We start from the raw sequence: 19,826 nt of genomic DNA, 5'->3' as shown, positions 1-19,826 counted from the left end.
AAGACTTAATTACATTCTAAGAGAGCTGTATTCCTATGATTCTGTGATGCAGACATGGAACTCTGCCTTTTTTTTTTTTTAAGTACACGCACACACACACACACAACACACACAGAGCATTTTGGGGTGTATAAGTTTCTACTGAACTAGTGTGGGTAACAGAGTGGAGAGGGCTGTCACACAGCACTCTACACAGCAAACAGTTTAGGATTTGTTCTTAAAAGACCCTCAGCTCGTCCCACCTGCAGACAGGCCACTTCACTCTGTCCAGCAGCACCCTGTTCACCAGCTCACTTCTCCTTCCTTCTTCCCTTCACTCCTTTCTTTTAGTTCCCTTATTTGCTGAAGCAAAACCTAGTCCATTTTGTTTTCTCATATGGAGTAGCTACACTCTTAACTTCCTTATATAGTTGGACTCTTGCCCTCAGAATCTCACCTTTTATTCTTAATCTCTCCTTAAACATGAGTTTTCCTCTTAAAAACACTTTTAGTGACAGTCATCCTAACAATAACATTTTTATCCTCAATAAAAGAAAGGCACCATTCCCAAGCAAACCTCTGTGAAAAGAGAACAGCTTGAGATGTAAAGGAATAGGATTATTCAGAAAAAGTAGAAGAGAAATCTGAATAAGACCAGAACACAATTTGCTAAGGTAATGGAAGTTAATATCAGAGCCTGACAGTATATCTGATATACCGTGTGTCCCTGAAAATAAGACCTAGCCAGAAAATCAGCTCTAATGTGTCTTTTGGAGCAAAAATTAATATAAGACCCAGTCTTATTTTCCTATAATATAAGACCGGGTAAAATATAATATAACATAATATAATATAATATAATATAATATAATATAATATAATATAATATAATACCAGGTCGTATATTAATTTATGCTCCAAAAGACACATTAGAGCTGATTGTCCAGCTAGGTCTTAATTTGGGGGACACAGGGTATATATGTATATATATATATATATATGTGTGTGTGTGTGTGTATATATATATACACATATATATATAAATTTTAAATAACTATCATAAATTGATTCAAATTTGATTTTATATTTAGGGAACAGGACATTCTCAATAAATTCTTTTGTTATCTTTATAAAGCTTCTAGTTAAAGAACTCCTCAAGACATTACGGATTGATTGAGCTAGGTGAGCCATAACAATGATTTTAGTCAAATTTTGGTTCTCAGTAAGCAGAACTGCTTTGAGAAAGCTCCTTACCTCTTATTCCTATGTGGCTGTGTTATGTGTTATACAAACTGTTGTCCATCATATAGTAAAAGAATGTGTAATTAATTAGATGATTTTTTAAAACTGTATGCTCTGCAAGAGACCAAAGTCCATAAACTAGGACAGAAATTCTCAAACTGTGGCCCCCGACGGCAGCATCAGCGTCACCTGGGAACTGGTCAGAAACGCAAGTTCTCGGGCCTGGCCCTGACCCCCTGAATCAGAAACTCTAGGTGTAGAGCCCACAGTCTATGTGTCAAGAAGCCCTCCTGTTGATTCTGATTCCAGCTCACATCCGAGAACCACTGCTGTAGCATCACCACGCCTCCGAAGCCTCTCAAAGGTCCATTTTGAATGCTTCTGAACGGCAATGCAATCTCTGGCTTATGTTTCTTTTCATCATCCGGTCTTTTGATTCACAGAAATCTGTGCCCCGGTCCTCAGATGCCATGGTTTCCCTTACTGGAGCCACTCATAGCTCTCTACCAGACTGTCGGATCCCAGCTCTGCTTGGTCTCTGTGTGCTGGTGGGTTGGTCATGCCGAGCTCTGCAGCATGGAAGGGCTTAGCCTTGATTCCTCTCCTCATTCACTGTTCAGAGCTCTCTCAACAACTCCTGGAGTACTCAAAGCTGCCAAAGGAAAGCCTCCATATTCCTGTTCTGGAACTACCAGTGGTTACAATGCTTCCACCAGGCCCACAGCTCTGAGCATTAAGCTCCTGGCTTTCACCTCCTGAGTTCCTGTTCACAGCACAGCTGCCCTCCGTTGCTTGTCTCCTCTTAGAGCAACTCACCCACCTCTTCTCTGGGGCTCAACTTTCATCTTGAGTTCCACAAAAGCCAGTGGTTCTTCCACTAGTGTATGTGTCAGACTCTCATTAATATGCAGTGCTGGGCCCCACCCCACAGTTTCTGATTCAGTTGGTCTTGCACGTAGCCCAAGAATTTGCATTTGTAACAAGCTCCTAGTTGTAGTTGATGCTACTGTCCAAAAACATACTTTGAGAATGACTGCTTGAAAGTCAACATTACTGAACTTATTTGCAGATGAGTACTGTGGGGACAGAGCCAGGAGTGCAGTTTCCAGGCTCCCGGCCTCACGTGGAGGTGTGCTGGCTCGGGTAGTAGGTGGCCGTCGGCTGTGGCTAGTTGACCATCAACCAATTGGCCACTGATATAACTGCCGCAGCTGTGCTGGAGAGGGGAGTCGGTTGGTTGGCAGAAAAGCTGACAGCAGGTCGCACGTCGGGTGACTCCAGTCTCCAGTGAGACTATAGTGGTATGACTCCCCTACCTATGGCTCCGTGGGTGTTCCTTTTTGGCCTAGCCACATCCTGCGTTCTTATGAGGGGAGTGGGAGCTGAGACCCCGCAGGCCGCCCCACACGACAAGTACCTAGGGGGATAAAAATCAATCCAGACTTGCCCCCCTGCCCCTTCTCCAAGTGACTAGTCCTTGATGTCTCTCAAGAAATACAAAGCTTCCATTGATTACGTCAAAATATTTGTTTGCCTTTATTGGTAATTAGATTCCACTTACTTCAAAAAAAGTTTTGAAGAGACTTTAATTCTTATTTTGCCATCAGTAGAAATGGTCAGTTTACCTAGTGTGTTCAGGGAAATGCTTTTCCTCCCAGGGGAAATAGTGTACTCTGTTACTTCTAAAATCTGCTGGCCTTAGCCATGAATCTGGTTTTCTCCAGCTAAGGTGGACGTGGGGTGTGAGCGGGGAATCAGAGTTCAGAAACCTTGAACTCTTGTCCTGTCTTGAAGCAGGACAACAGCTTTGAGAACAGGGGGACAGAATCTTGGCTTTGAAAAGAAAATGAGATGTAACATTAGTAATCCCTCCAATGACTGAAACAATTAAACCCCCACTCTTGAAAGGGAGAACCTCACTTCCCCATCTACCAAACTGAACCCAGGAACAAAATATAGTTCACTTCTCAGGGCTACTCCCTCCACCTCATTTCCAGAGACCACCTCTGCTGCTCCCAAAACAAGACCCTGTTCTCACAGCTGCACACGTCACTGCTGACATCTTCATCCAGAGAGTGGAGCTGAAACCAAAGGTGAGAAAAATGCCAATAGGGCAAAAACCTCGTTCCCAAATGCCCAGTGCTGCCTGCCCACTCCAACCAGGCCCCGGGTCCACGCCACATCAGAGGCCTGCAGAGACACAGGGGCCTACTGATGGAAAACACATGGTGGCCTGTGGCTTACCTTTCCTGAGTTCACCACTCCACCTGGGGAGGGGGCTCTTAGGGGAGCTGTTTCGGGGACCTGAGGCATAAGGTCATGCATCACTTGCTAGTTTTTTCCCTGTGAAAGCAGAAAGTCAACATCCAACCTACCTCTGATTCAAATTAGCCTCACCCGGTTGATTCAAAAGTCCTGGGGGAACAGTATTCAAATGCCTCTGCTAACTGCCTTTTGCTTCTCACAGTGGTTCCACAGGAGCATAAAATATGAGAAGTGAAACTGACCATGTCACCCCTTTAATGAGAGGCGAGGAAGAACCACCCTGAAGGTCCTTTTCATTGGGCGTGTTATTTTTCAGTTGGTCACACACAGGCCCTCACTATGAAAGGTTTCATGGCTGCCTTCTTCGTCTGGACTCTGATTTCTGCCAACCGTGATGGTGGCCAAGCCTGGCCCACACACACAGTCTGTGAGGACGGGAGCTTAAAAATACTCTACCAGAGCTGTGGTAAGGTCTTTCAAAACATCCATTTGTGTTTTTGGGGAAAGTAAGGCCCACGGATGTGGGCTACTATAGTGCTTAGTTGGGGTGCGTGAAGGGTGAGGGGACCAGTGTCTGGACACTTTCTCTATTTGTAACAGGTGTGCGAGGGCGATTTGGAGTCCTTGGGAAAGGAGGGGTAGGAGTGGGGAAGAGCCTGAAGAGCCACGAAAATAACAAGAAAAAGACTTTGAGATTCTAAATATAGCAATTCACTAATACCACAGAGCCTGAAAAATAACAAAATGACCAATGAATGCACCAAATCATGAAACCTCGCCAGTTCAAAATTAGGAAAAGGTGCTTCTATGCAACCCCCGCCCCTTCAAAAAACAAAATTGTACCCCTGGACAGTTTCTTTAGTTTGCAAGTTGAGTGAAAAGATCACTTGTGTCAAAGAGAAGATTCACGTCCTTATGACACTCCTGGAGCTTCTGTTGCAGCAGCATTACTCATTACCAGGCAAAAACTCATCTGGCAGCTATTAATGCCTGCTTTTTCTCTAGTGCAAAACATAACAAAAGTGAATGAACCCTGGTTGTTACTCCAATGGGACAAAGAGATAAACCGACAGAAATTGCAATCTAATGAACAGAATGTAGGGAACTGCTGTAATCAGTGTCTGAACCAACCCTTTGGGGTTTATGTTAGTCTTTTAGGGCTGCCATAAGAGAATACCACAGACTTGGTGGCTTAAACAACAGAAATTTATTTCCTCACAATTCTGGAGGCTAAAAGTCCAAAATCAAGGTGAGAGCAGCACTGTTTCCCCGGAGGCCTCTGTCCTTGGCTTGCCGATGGCTGTCTCCCAGGGTCTTTACGTGGTCTTTCCTCAATGCCCACACATTCTTGCTGTGCCTCTCTGTTCTCATAAGGACACCAGTCTTATTGGGTTGGGGCCCACCCATATGACTTCATTTGACCTGAATTACCTCTTTAAAGGCCTTCTCTCCAAATACAGTCATATTCTAAGATACTGAAGGCTAGGGCTTCAACATATGAATTTGGGGGTGGGAGAGACACAATTCAGTCCATTAAGGGGGCCTGAGTGTGGAGAAATGAGCCTACCCCCAGAATCACATCTGGAATGAAGAGTAGAGGCTCAGGCTATTGAAAAGGCATGCCATTGTGAAATATGACGCTTTGGAGGTAGACGGGGGCAAAGTGTGTTTGGACTGAAGGAGGTGGAAAGGAGATGCCCTTTAAGCATCTAACTTGGCCCCACTATGAGCTGGGGAGTGGTGGAGATGCTAAACTTGAGCAGATAGCTGATCCCTACAACTGTCACCCAAGGAGCTGCCTCAGAGACATCCAGACAGTCAGCTGGTTTTTTGGGCCATTTGTCTGACTTGACTTTACTCCTTTAAAAAGAAGGAACATGGAACATTAAAGTGCACAAAACATTTTTGGGTTTTCTTAATGTAAAAGAGAATGAATGGCTGGATGCTGATGTGTTGATCTCATTACCCTTGCTCTTCCCGTGGGAATGGGGAGGCTTTCTGCTGGCGTCTATTCATTTTAGGTGAGGATGAGAAGCAAGACATGAGATGAATGGACTGCTCGAGATTTGTTTTTCCAATTCATCAGTCCATAAAAGGTTGCCATGGCTGGTCCATCTCCCTGACCAGCCTTTAGCCTACAGCCAAGCTTGGCACAGACTTTCAAGTGGCTGCCAGGAGTGGCCAGAGAGGTGGATGCAACAGGGACTAAACAAGAGCATAGCACCAGCCCACCTGGGGAGATCTCCTCTCTCTGCTCCAAGGAATCCATGAATGTCAGGCACAAGCCCTGCTCTGGGTACTCAGAACAGAAGAATGGAGGAGACGCAGTTCTCATCCAAGAGTAGTGGGGAGGTCAGACAATTAAAGAACAGGGTAAGTGCTCTGTGTGGAGAGCTGGCATACAGGCACGCATCATGCAGCAGGAGACATGGTGGTTGAAGAGGGTGAGACTGGAGACTAAATCTGTTGGGGAAAGGGTCATCAAGCTTGAGTTCAACCTTAAAGAGTGATAAAATAGTAACTATAACATCTCATGTTCATGAAAGATTTATATGTGCCAGGCACCATGCCAAGTGTTTTGTATGGGTTCTTCTTATTTTATAGGTGTGTAAACTGAGGATTAGAGACATCAGGTAACTTTTCCAAGGCCACACAAGCAATGGTGGCAGAATTACAACTCTGGTGAAGGCACTGAGTAAATGTTTGTGCAATTAAAATGAATTGATTCAAGGCTTGTCTGACTCCAGAGCTTATGCTCTTAATCTCCTGCTGTCTAGAGTTTTGTCTCAAGGCCAGTGGAATAGAAGTGGGGAGCGGGAAGGAGGCAATGGCATGTATGAAGGAGGCAGATGTGAGCAGGCATAGAGTTCAGGGAACAGAGGAAGGGCTAGAACAGGAAGACAGGATGAAAGATGAGGTGGAAATGTGGGCACAGCCCTAGTGTGACGGTTAATTTTATGTGTCAACTTGATTGTGTTAATAGATGCCCAGATAGCTAGTTAAATATTATTTCTGGGTATGTCTGTGAGGGTGTTTCCAGAAGAGATTAGCATTTGAATCAGTGGACTGAGTAAAGCAGATCACCCTCCCCCCACTCCAATGAGGAGAGGCATCATCCAACCTGTTAAGGTCCTGGATAGAACAAGAAGATGGAGGAAGGGAGAATTCACTCTGGGCCTGACCACTGAGCTGGACTCTGTGTCCTCCTTGCAGCACTCCTGGTGCTCAGGCTCAAACCTCACCACCCACTTTCCTAGGTCTTCAACTCTCAGACAGCACACTGTGGGAATTTTCAGCCTCCATAATCATGGGAGCCTACACCTCATTATAAATCTCTTTCCAGAATATATATATATATATATATATATACACACACACACACACACACACACACACACACACACACATACATATGTATGTGTGTATATATATATAATATGTACATATTACATATAATATGTACATATTATATAATATGTACATGTATATATATACATGTATGTGTGTGTGTGTGTGTATATATATATAATATATATATATATATATAATATGTACATATTACATATGTAATTCCATTGGTTCTGCTTCTCTGACTGAGGCAACAGGAGACCCAGACAAGTTTGGACTGCATCCCTTTGGCAATGAGGAAGATGCCTTTTGGAAAGATCCCTCAAATAATGGATAGGGGTGTGGATATTAGATTGAAAGCTGTTTGAGGCTAGAGGCAGGGTTTGTAGCTTGTAGAATCAATATTTCAGGAAAGAAACAATGAGAGCCTGAACCAGCATCATTTCAACAGCCTTCAGGTCAGAAGGAGTCTTTGGTACACTTGGAGTTAACAGAAAGGAAAGCAAAGTTCTGGGAGCTTCTCTAGGAATGGGCCCTGCCTCCTGTCTTGATAGCCATTGTCTGCGTAGCCCTCTCCAGATGGAGACAGTCCTTTCTCAGCTGCTGGATTCATGAGAGGACAGACCCCCATTACCTTCACATTGATAACACAGCACAGAGGCTACATGTTGTGATGCTCTGCCCAGCCCTGATGTTTGGACAACCTCAGTGCACATCAGGGGCTCCTAGAATTCCAATATGCACACGGACATGGGAGGGTCAGCAGACAAAACAAAGGATCCATTATTTTCTGAGTTTAGTGTTTCATTTCTCCCTTCTCTTTTTGTTTAATAATTTTAGTGGGAAGGGGAAGTCTTAGGCTAGAGACTGTTCTGAGTAATACAAAAAATCTTTGAGAAGACAAAAAGAACCTCATAAGCATTTGCTGAGCTCTGAATATTGACCAGGAAGTGAGCAAAATATTCTGAAAAAGCTGAAGTCCTGCTCTGTCCAACTGTTAGCGCTGCAGTAAAAAAGAGAGCCACGGTCTTTACAAAAGGAAAGTGGAAACAAAATCATTTGGGGGCCTTTCTCTGATTAAACCATAAAACAATTCTCAGGGCTGGAAGAAGCCCAGGGACCTCAGCCCATGCACATACAATAACTGTCCACCAATGTATTTACTTATATGCTGCCTCTATCACACCACGACATAAGGTAGATTACAAAAGTACACATGATGGTAGGATGAACCAGGAGAAGCAGGGGAAGGCAGGGGGAAGAAGGGGAATAATAAAGTCAGGGAAGGTCAGGACACATACAACAGATGAGGCAGTGTGAGGGATATGATCTTGGGGTCTGGAATCAGCAAATTCATTCCAACCATTGGGCAATATACTAAGTCTCCTGTCCTTGATTATAAAGTGGGTGTATGGGTTTCCTAGAGCTGCTGTAACAAGTTACCACTTGGTGGCTTAAAACAACACTCATTTATTTTTTCAGAGTTGTGGACGTCAGAAATCCCAAGTCAGTCTCACTTGGTCAAATGCCACACTCCCTTGGAAACTCTAGGGAAAAGTCTCTTTCCTTGTCTTTTCCAGCTTCTACAGCTGCATTCTTCGCATTCCTTGGCTCACAGCCCCTTCTTCCATCTTCAAAGCCAACAACATATTCCTTTTGCTTCAGCTATCACATTGCTTTCTTCTGTGTCAAATGTCCCTCTTCCTCCTTTTTATGAGGACACTTGTGATTCAGATAATCTCACTATCTCAAGATCCTTAGTTTAATAACATTTGCTAAGTCCCTTTTGCCAAAAAATGGTAACATTCAAGGGTTCCTAGGCTTAGGACATGGATATCTTTGGGAGCCATTTTTCAGCCCACAACAAAAGGAATAATAAATTTGTCCACCTCTCAGGGCTCTGTGAAGATTAAGTGCGAAGGATTGCATGAAAAGTGCTGAGCACATACTATGTGCAATAAATCTTTGCTACTGATGACTTGTAAGATATTTTACAGTCACTAGAGTTATATTTGACTATGAGTTTTCTTGAAACCAAATCAAACAAGGAAATTACATTATTTTCTTGTTTTTATTTTCTTATTTTATTTTATGCAAAAATAATTTTCTTTTATGCAAATTTATTTATTTATGCAAAAAAATGTTTTGCATAAATTTACTTATGCAAAAATAAAACCAGTTTTAAGGAGATGTCCAGCTTTTCCTGATACCTGGATGAGCTTAAGAGGAAATTCTCCTTGGAGAGATGGCATCCTGGACAACATCTTGATAAAGGATGCCACAGTGACTCACATTTGTTGTTTTCCATGGTGCCTCTTGGTGTGGACCAAGGGCTCATCGCTAAAACACAACTCAGGACCAATTTTGCCAAGGGTCACAGTAAAACCTTCCATGGATGTGGCACTTGCAGGCCTGGGTTACTCAAAGGCACTACCCATAGGAATGGATGAGCTATGTGCTCCCAGCATCCATCCATAAATATCATTATTGTTGTTGTAGCTGCTGTCATGGGGTTTTGATAAGGACTGGAGAACAGAGATCTAGGTTGTATTTTCTGGCAAGAGTCTTGAGTGCAGACTTCAATCTTGTCATTTAACATGCTTTGACATCAACCAGGCAGAGAGAAGGGTCATAAAAGTAAGAGACCTATGACACACGCATAAATGACTGCCTGTCCCCCTTTTAATTTCTCTGACACTCACATTGACCTGGCCATTGAAGCAGCTCCTGGGAGTTGTCTAGGGCAGGGGTCTACAAATGGATCCCACAGGCCAAATCCTGCCTATTGCCTGCTTCTGTCCAGCCCATGAACTAAGAATGATTTTTACATTTTTAAGTAGCTAAACATAAAAAAAATAGAATGTGACATGCAATTCTATGAAATTCAAATTTTTGTGTCCATAAATAAAGTTTCACTGGAACACAGTCACACGCACCCATTTATGGATCGTCTGTGGCTGCTGCAAGCTACAATGACATAGCTGAGTGGTGTGGTAGAGACTGTACAGCCCACAGAGTCTGAAATATTAAGTATTTGACTCCTTATAGAAGAAGTTTGCTGCTCTCTCTTCAAGGTGAGGAAGGAATCTCAAGCTCTTCACCAGATTAGAGCCTCAAGTTCTAGGTCTTCTGAATGACTGCAGCCATAGAGAGGCTGGATGGTCAAGTGGGCTTGATCCTTAAACCACCATCATCACAAGGAATTTATAGGAGACCTTACAGAGAATCATCGTTACCATCAAAATCTCCTGCTTCTGCCTGACATTTTACAATTTATAAATTCCTTCCATCTATAAGGTCTCATTCAATTCTTACTAACAGCCCTGTGAGGTATGTGTATCTCCATCTCCCAAATAGAGAAACTGAAGCACATACCTGTTGACTACCTTAATCACGTAGGATACCTGGGCCATGATACAAACCTAAGTGTCTGACTCCAGGCCCAGTGACTTAAAGCTGTATCGTGGAATTCTAACAGTGAGCAACCCAGGCCACACGATCCCAGGAGCATAGGGTGGCTACAGGGAGAAGGCACAGCTCAAAACCTCAGTCTTTGGGTGAAGAGGTAAACACCCCACTGTTCTGTGGACCAGAAAAGGAAGAAGGAGGAAGAGGAGATGGAAGGGGGAAAGGGAGGAGGAGGAAACAGAGAGGAGGAAGAAGGGAGGAGGAGGAGAAGGAGGAGGACATTTGTCTTCTAATTCAAGGATTGTTTCCTCTTCCCCACGCCCCCACCCCACTCCAGCCTCCTCTCTCTGCACTCAGAGCCTCAGAGCTGGGCCAGTTGGGCTCTTCCGGTGTCCGTCAGGGACCTGCAGTGGCCATAGAGGAGAAGGAACACTCACACCTACATTTTTCAGTCGCCTGTACCAAGTTCTCTTTTGTTGCAGAGGTGTCTGGGAATGACATTTACCATTCTCTTATCAGTAACAGCATGTTTAGCAGTCAGAGCCCTCCTGAAAAGATCAGCACGCTTATTCCATAGGGAAACCCTACAACTCCCACACCTGACAGCAGTTTCCTCTGTGGAGAAGATGGTGAGTGGAGAAGGGGGCAGAGAGGGAGCCCTAGCTTCGGCAATAAGTTGACGTATGTGGGTGGTACGCATGGGGCCCAGCCAGCTACCTGGGAGGTTCTAGGGTCAGGAAACCATCGTATCCATTCACCGTGCTTCAAACTTGTAATCAACACCTGCTCCCCACTTCTTGCTGCCAATCAGCCTTGTCTGTGTCGGCCTAAATAGGTTTTGCATGTTGCTGAAGTTTGCTGCAGAGCCAGCACTTTACCTGACCTCCAAAAAGTCTTTAATTACAAAGTCAAAATCAGGTCACATGCACCTGGGTAATCCATCAAGACAGTCAAACAGGACAATTAACCAGACTTTAAGAATACAAAGCAATGCTGGCAACTTCTCCTCCGAAACAGAGGATAAGCTGTAAATGACCTGGCTGTATAGCAGAATGAACAGGCATGTTGATAAAATGTTCATAGAAACAACATTTTTTCCAAAACTGCCCTGGGAGGAAACGAAGGGGGGGGGGAATTGCTTCCCTCAAAGCCTAATAATTCTGAAGCAAATGGAGCCTAAGACAAACACAAAAGAAGCAACAACATCAAAACATAATAGTAAGAATGGTAAACATCACAGACCAAGTAGTCATTTAGCAGTATTTTAAAATATAGCGCACAGAAAGCAATTTCTCTCTTAGTTTATTTTCCAAGACTAATAAGGATATAAATAAAATGCAATTAAAGAAAAGTAGACAAATAGCCAGAGAAATAAAGATGCAATTCCAAAGGGTTAACCTTGGGCACACAGGATTAAACAGCAAGCTAGCTGCCTTGATCAGAATAAGATCTTTTGGCCCAAATGTAAAGACAGGACATTGATTTTTTTTTTTAATTATATACATATATATGAATGTCAACATTGAGACACAGATTTTTAAAAGTAGGAACAGGAAATAGTTGAGGGTGACAGGAGCTGGAAGAGAACAGAGTCTGCAGGTGTGTTTCTGCTGCCAAGCCACTGGGCTCCCTTGTTAATTCCCCCAGACACTTTTTAAAGGAGAGGCTGAGTGAACAGGGACCTAAAGAGAAATCAGCCCAGAGTCTGTGAGTTTAAGAAGCCTCTTCTGTGCAGGCAGGAAATGTCTTCCTAGGTCTTTCCATCCTCGGGCCAAATCCCCATGGGCAGCTTTGGTCCTGTTTTGGAGGAGAATCTTTGGAGAGGTGGAGACGGGTGAGGATTCTGGTCCAGCTCTGCAGCTATTTCCGTAGAAACTCCAGCACCGACAATGCATTCCCAAGGCAGTCACCAGTGTGAGGTTCTGGGAAGGCTTCAGACGCAGGCCGGCAGAAGGGGGAGAGTGCGGTATCCAAAGCAGCTATTTTTCCTTGAGGCTAAGGAAGGCAAAGGTGAGAGAGCCCCTTCCCAGCCCCAGCTTGTGCCCCTGGAGCACCTGGCAGAGGCCCGCTGGCACCAGGGTCCAGGTGACAAGAAGCACCCAGCTGGCAGAGCCCTCAGCAACACTGACAGGAGCAGTCAGAGGCACAAAGCAGTGGCAGTGCCAGTCACGGTCACGCAGGTGCAGGCACTCCCCTCCAAACCCAACAACGGGGCAGGCGCAGATTTTAATTGAGAGAAAAGGGTTACCCGCCCAGCAACTCTGTGCCACCTGGGTTGGTGTTCAGTCCTTCTCTGGGATGCTTTGTAAACTGACATTCCAGGCCCCCATCTAGTGGCTTTGTTCTGGGATCCCAGAGAATCCATGTGGGCATCGGAAGAAGTACTGTGGGGTTTACCAGGGAACAAGTAAGTGCATGCACATCCTTCTGGGTGCAACTGATGGGTGATTCATGCTCAGTGGGCAACCTGCGAGTCTGCATCTGCCAGCCTCCTTGTGTGGGATCCAAGAAGCCATCATTGTGTGTCCCTTCTTGAAATTCTGTGCCGGTTCCGCCTTCAGGCAGAAGTTAGTGGTAACCAACCCAACAGCTAGGAGGAGAAAGAAAAGGATCCCACAGCAGAAAATGCTGCTTCCAAGCATAATTTATAGTTGAGGATTGATTCTCACATACTATCTGCTTAGCCAAAGTGCTGCCAGTGGAATCCGTTGTTTGAAGCCTGACATCTCCACTTATGGCCAGGTGGGAACTGCGCCAGCCCCACTGTGAAATCCAGAATACAAGGATGAGGGTTCCCTCTGCCTTTTAGCCATCAGGATCCTTTCTCATAGCTGGGGTCTTTCTTATTCAAAGGGCTCCTCTGTATGTGATCAACTTAGTCTTCCTATACGGTATTAAAAGTGTCCCTTTACACCATTAAACACTATTTGCATAATTAATACAACAAAACTTTGTAAACTACATTAATTTTATTGCTGACATGCATACAGTGGTCATGAATTTATTAATAGAATTTTAAGCATTTAATCGAATACAGATTTCCTTAAATGCTTTAAAAGCAGGTGAAGCAAACAAATTATCACAATGATTATTCTACTTATTACCTTTTAATATTGATAACATGGGTCTACATTTATTTCTTTATCATCTTTAGATTATTATTTATTTTTACCTGTATTCTTATACCTTCCTGGGGTTATAGTAATACTTAATTCAGTATTTTCCTAGGTGTCTAGTACGTTCCAGGCCAAAACTAAAGAGTAACAGCTCAAACCAGCCAAAGATACAGGTTTTGAGTTACCAATCGATTCTGGCTTGGTGGTTGGAGAGCAAACTCTCTTTTCTTAAACTTGACCTGAGGTCTTACATCCTGAGGACCTTTTAAAGCCCCTTCCTTTCAAAAGTTCCCTGTATCCTGGTGCTGTTTCCTCAAAAAAAAAAAAAAAATGGTGTGTTTTGCTGGATCATTGTGATGTTACTTACTCATTGTCCTAGCGTTATTATACATTAACCTGGTCTGTCAGCATTGTTGGAAAATTAGCCTGCCATGGTAATATAAAAAATGTAATTAGAGGGGTCATTTAGAGTTGACAGATTTTGTCTGCACAGTTGACACTCATCTGTACAGCATTTAGCTGACTCATCGTCTAAGCACTTCGAACATAGCACTGGGCTGTCTTTCTACTTGTATATGCCATGGGATCACTAGTGCTGATTTCCATCCAAGTTGTATATGAGAACACCTGAGCCCATCAGTCCTTCTGTTCTACTTTCTTCTGGCTCATTCACAACTCTTTGTCCTTACTCCTACCTCCTCGTAAAGATAGAGAAAAGTGCACCATTCTCTGGGGTCTGTCCCTAGGGGTGGAAACACGCTGAAATTCCAGATAACTAGGAACATAGTTTCATGTTCCTCTCGTGCTTGGGATGTAACCCAAAGTCCTTCCTGTCATTCATCGTTGAGCCTGTATCACCCAGGAATGCTTGCTAAGTAATCATTAAAAACAGAATCATAAGAGATGAGGTCTTCAAGACGCTGTCTTTCTTCCTATTCCCAGCAACTGCCTGGCATTGCTAAAATGCTGTTTGCTCCAACCAGCAAAAGAAAGTTCCCAGTGGTTCCCCCCTCCCCCCCACTTCTGAGGCAGAGATGAGCAGAGCAGGCTACACTAGCTCTGGCTCACAGTCTGTGTACAATTCCATGGCCAGTGTAGCCAATCGCAGTCGCAGTAGCTGTATACCTGCAAAGGGAGAAGCCCGAGAAATGCTCCAGAACAAGGTGAGGTTGCTGGAGCAGCTCTTGGGAGCAGCCTTATGCTTTGTGAGGCCAAAAGATCATTTGCTCACAGTTGGCCTTGTGAACACCTATTGTGGTAATGGATGTTAATTGGTCCTGGGATGGGGGCTGTTCCATGACCATGTATTTCTCCACAGTCCTAGCACTTGTTGGCACATAGGCAGGGTCAGCATTATGCCAGTCCCTGCCCACAGGCTCAGGGTAAACTGGGAACCTCTTACAAACTTGGAAATGTTCTGGCCAGACAGAAAGTCAGGGCTCCTGTCCAAGCATCTCCTTATTCAGAAACACTCTGAGCCAGAGGGGCAATGTGTCCTCACCACAGCCGCGAAGCTAGATGGCAGCAGAACCTGAGAGGACCCTCCCAGGTCGCTCTGCTTCCTCTGTCAGCATAAAAGCCATGATGGGAACTTACCAAAATTCAGGTCAAAGATACCACATACACGAAATTCAGACCCTCTCCCCCATACCCACATCCTCCAAGTGCAAAGGGTTCCCTTTCTACTCAGCCCTTCTCTTCAGGCGATCTGCCCACAGCCCTTCTTGCCCGGGCCCCTAAAAACCAAGTGCCTTTGTATATACAAAAGATCTATGGTGGCTCACTCATAATATTGAGAGGGCCAACAGTTCCATAAATGTACTATCATTGCAGACTTCACATAGAAATGACATAGTTTCACTGAGCGGTGAAAGCGAGAGTTTACTTAGAATGAAAGCTGCCTTCTTCTATGTATGAGTTTCATTCAGGATTCTAACAACACTTAGAAAAGAAATAACCATGACAGAGGAGACCTATGTATTGATGAGAGGTGACTTGGCCCCTAAAGCCCTAAAGCTTGATGCCAGCAGCTTGCTTCTCCTATATATTTTCTCCATATATAGTAAAGCTTGCTAAGGACAACCAACTTCAGCCATTAGGCAAATGCCCAAATTGTTCCACTCCCCTCCACTGGGGTCATCTGGCTCAGTCTGGGTTGTGGATGGAGGCTATTCCAAAACGGAAGTACTAGAAGCCTCAATTCTCCAGAGACTCTAAATTTCAGCCTGACCTACACTGAGCTGTTTGGAATCCAAGTGGAGTGGAAAGTCGGCAGTAAGATTATTTTTCCAGGGTAAACAATAGCTTTTCTGCCTCCCACTTGGCTTTGGTCTTAACTAAATTAAAGAGCAATTCTTGTGTAAGTGAATATGTACATTTCAAAAAAAAAAAAAAAAGAATACCTGAGGAGAAAATCGCCAATGGCTCTTAGTTTATTTGAACCATGGTTGAACAGAGCACAGGCTTTCTAGCAAGTATTAAGTGTCCTAACCAAAATGTATTTGACATTTTAGAGCCAATAACCAAAATAATGAGCAGGAGGCTCCTTTGCAAACATTGCCTGCTCTCAGGGACTCAGCAGCACTGCTTTCCTAAGGGAGCGGACATTCGGAGTTCTAGAAAGCAGTGACAGGAGCATAAGCAAGAAAGAGTAGGTCACAGTTACCTTCCAAAATCAGTCATCTCCCTACATCTCACCCATTCCAGAAGAGGAATCAAAAATGCAAAAACCCTAATGGAAATAGCAAATTATGAATGAAGTGGGTCAATTGCAATATACAATAGAAAGTGACAGGGACGACGGCTCTTGGCCTCATCTCAAGGAGGAAACTACTGGTCCTCTCCATCTGATACATCATGTGGGCTTGTGGGACCGTTGATGTCCGATCTTCTAATTTTTCGAAACAAACTAGAGTTTCTAATCTAGAGACACAGTCTCTTAATTTATAAATATGGCAACTAGTCTAAGTGTTTTTAAACATTGTGCAGGCCAACAAAATATATCTGAAAGCTAGATGCAATCATGGGCTAGCCGTTTGCAGCCTCTGCTGAAGAGAGGGGAGAGTTTAACCTTTTTTCACCACTCAAAGGCCTTCTCTTCCTTGTTTCAAAGCATGTCTAAGAAACCATCTTACAGTTCAGTTTTACCATCACTGTTCTCTGTATCAAAGTGATGTCACCACATGTATTCCCCCCAAGAAGGCCAAATATGTAACAGTTAGATATCCACTTACTCATTGTGGAATATTCTTACTGGCCCAATAATCATGTACTAAAGCATGTCCAGTTCATACAATTTCCATCATCATTCAAACAACTGGAACTGCTAATTAGATTTTGTGCCAATTTTGACTCAACTCTGTTGAAATGTTTCTTGCTACCTACAAACATCACTAAAATGTGTATTTCTAAAAGATAGCAAGAAATCAGGTAGCCTAGAGTATAAATTGCTCCAGAGATGAAACTATTTCTTAGAATTTATCCTTTGAATCCATAGTACTTAGCACCATATACATAGTCAATACTCACTACAAATTAAAAGAATTAGTACAAATATTAAGATTAGAGTTTTCTCAAAAATGGTCCCCGACACCTGAATTGAATGCAAATTTATTTGAGAAACGATCTTAAGAAGCACCAAAAGAGAATGAAGAAGTGAGATGAGGAAGTAAAGGAAGCCAATCAAAATAACCACTGTGGTAAATTGGGGCTTAGTCCTTCTAGCGACCTCTGGGAGAACCTGTACAACATGAGTTAGAGTGGTCAGATCTGAAGGGAGAAGAAACTGGAGCATTGATCTATCAACTCTTATCTGTTGTGGTTGTTCCTGGGGACATTAACTCCCCAGGACTTCTGGCTTGACTGTGATGGGACAAGCTCACTCCCACATGCAGAGAAAGCCCTCAGGCAGAGCCATAGGTATTTGTAAGAAGAAGGCTTTGTAGAGAATAAATGCCCTGCTGGAGTGTCCTTGTGTATTTGAATCTCTAATATACACTAAAGCATCCATGAACAGGACACTGGTGGAAAACAGACCAAGATAGCCCACCAAAAATGACCTGTGCACCTACGGAAAATGTATGGTGTAGACAATCTTCTGGTCTACATATCATGAAAAACTCTTGTTAGCTGAAAATAATGGGTAAAATGTGACACACATAATTTTCAGTGCATAACTAAGTATGCAGGAAAGGATGGGAGGCCTCCAGAAAGCCCCAAAATAGAAAATTCAACACTGAAGCTGTGTCTGCCCTTAGTAAATATGTCAGTCTGCATGAACCAGAACTTAGGCTTCAATGGCTGTGTGGGAGTCTGGCAAGAGTATCCTGTATTGTGCAAATGAGAAATTGATCCCTCCATGAAGCCAGGACCTTCAAGGAGTTATATCCACAATTTTTTAAAAAGTGGATAAGAAAAGAAAAATATATTATTCAGCAAAGGTGGAAGACAAGGAAACTTATCTAGCCCTACCTGGTCTCTAGAGAAAATAAGTCTTCCTTGAGAACTAGTAGCTCTAGACCTGATATCACATAGGTTTGGTGCCCAAATGTATATTACCTTCATGATGCAGAAAATCCCAAGCCTAGAAAGTAGGTGAAAGTGGGCCTTGATTGGGAACATCTGGGGAATATTGGCAGCAGGAAATGTAAATCATCTCTGGAGGGACACACACCCTCAATTCATAGGATTTCTGATAATTGAGCTCATAATCCAAAATTTAAAAATACGAATAAGTAAACCATCTAGAGGGGAAATCATCAGATAAACAAAACAAAACAAAAACAAAAACACAGCAGAATAATACCCTTAAATACATTAGATTTAGAAAATATAAGATTCAGAATGTAAAATAAGAAAGTGTCATTTGTTTAAAGAAATGAAAGAGAGAGTCTAAAATGTAAGCAAGGAAAAATATGTCAAAAAAAGATCAGGAAGATTTAAAAAAGAATCAAATAGAACCCCTTAAAATGAAATATTTAATTGTTGAAATAAAAAATTAATTGTTAAGTTAAAACACAGATTTTAAAATAGCTGAAGAGAGAACTAACGAACTGGATGAAAGGTCTGGAGATACTACTCAAAATGTATCACAAAGAAATAAAGAGATGAAAGATATGAGCTGCAGCTTCAAAATAAAATAGACAAAATGGGAGGAAAGCAATTTCTGAAGATAAATGCTAAGATTTATCTTCAGATAATTTTCCAAAATTAATAAAAGACATTAATCTTTAAATTTAGTAAACACAGCAGTTCCCACGTAGGATTTACAAAAGAATTCCACAACTAGATCAATCACAGTAAAACCACAAATCAACAAGTCAAAATACAACTGGTAAAAGTAGCAAGAGAAATTACCTTAATAGATATTATATTTAGACTAACAGCAGATTTCTAAATAGCAACATTAATAGAGTCAGAAAAAAAAGAAAATAACAATTTACCTAGAATTCTGTGTATAGCTTATTGTCATTCAATAATAAGAGTAAATTAAAGATGTTTTTCGAACAAACAAAATCTAGAGTTTGCTACCAAAAGACTCTCAGGAAAGAAACTTTCTAAGAGATACCTCAGAAAGAAATAAAACGCTCCCAAAAGTAATTTCTGAGATGCAAGTTGGAATGGCAAGCAAAGAATCGGTAGATTTAAATAAATGATGAACGTAAGGATGATAATATCTCATTTGAAACAGAAATATTTTGTCTTCTATTGTTACATAACAGATTACATCAAAATTTCACAGCTTAAAACAGCAAATTATTATCTCACAGTTTTGATCTGGGTAAGAATTTGGGCGTGGATTAATAAGGTGTCTCTGATAAAGGGTCTCATAGTCCGATCGTATCACTGTTGTTCTGGGCTGCCGCCATCTCAAGGCCTGATCAGGAAAAGATGTGCTTCCAAAGTCATGCGAGTATGTGGCTGTTGGCAGGCCTCAGAAGGTCCACTCCAAGCTTGCTCACATGGCTGCCAGCAGGATTCAGGGCCTCAGTGGCTATTGGCCAGAGCCATCATTTTTTTGCCATGTAGGCCTCTCCACAGGGCTACTCACATCATGACCTCCCTGCTTCTCCCGAATAAGGGCTCTGAGAAGGAGAGGGCAAGAAAGACAGAGGTCACAGGTCTTCGTAGCTTAATCTCAGAAGCCACACCCCAACATATTGCCATGTTTTCTGCGTTAGAGCAAGTCACTGGGTCACTCAAGGGGAGATGTGTACACAAGGGTATGAATTAGGGGAGGAATCATTGGGCCGTACTGGAGGCTGCCCACCACAAGGGAACAATACAGCACAATAGCACATGGAGGAGGGGACTGATGACGGAACATAAAACATTCTGATGTCCTTGCTTTTGTATTTTTTAAGGAGAAGGTGAAGTTCTAGAGATTTGTTGCACAGCAACGTGAATATACTTAACACCACTGAACTGTACACTTAAAAATGGTAAAGGTGATACATTTAATGTCATGCG

At 42.9% G+C, this 19,826-nt stretch overlaps 1 protein-coding gene across 1 annotated transcript in view; it reads left to right on the top strand.

Annotated features, from left to right (window-relative positions):
- Positions 1–3,743: 3,743 nt before the first annotated feature.
- LY86 (lymphocyte antigen 86) overlaps positions 3,744–19,826 on the top strand; it is a 64,419-nt gene continuing 48,336 nt past the window's right edge. The window contains exon 1 of the mRNA XM_033113337.1: positions 3,744–3,952. Coding sequence (XP_032969228.1) covers positions 3,826–3,952 — 127 coding nt within the window. The 5' untranslated portion in view covers positions 3,744–3,825. The remainder of the gene's footprint in view (positions 3,953–19,826) is intronic.

The sequence above is a fragment of the Rhinolophus ferrumequinum genome, chromosome 9 (assembly GCF_004115265.2).
Source record: "Rhinolophus ferrumequinum isolate MPI-CBG mRhiFer1 chromosome 9, mRhiFer1_v1.p, whole genome shotgun sequence".
Taxonomy (NCBI): Eukaryota; Metazoa; Chordata; class Mammalia; order Chiroptera; family Rhinolophidae; genus Rhinolophus; species Rhinolophus ferrumequinum.
Note: the sequence above shows the minus strand (reverse complement) of the source record. Positions and strands in the feature narration are given on the sequence as shown.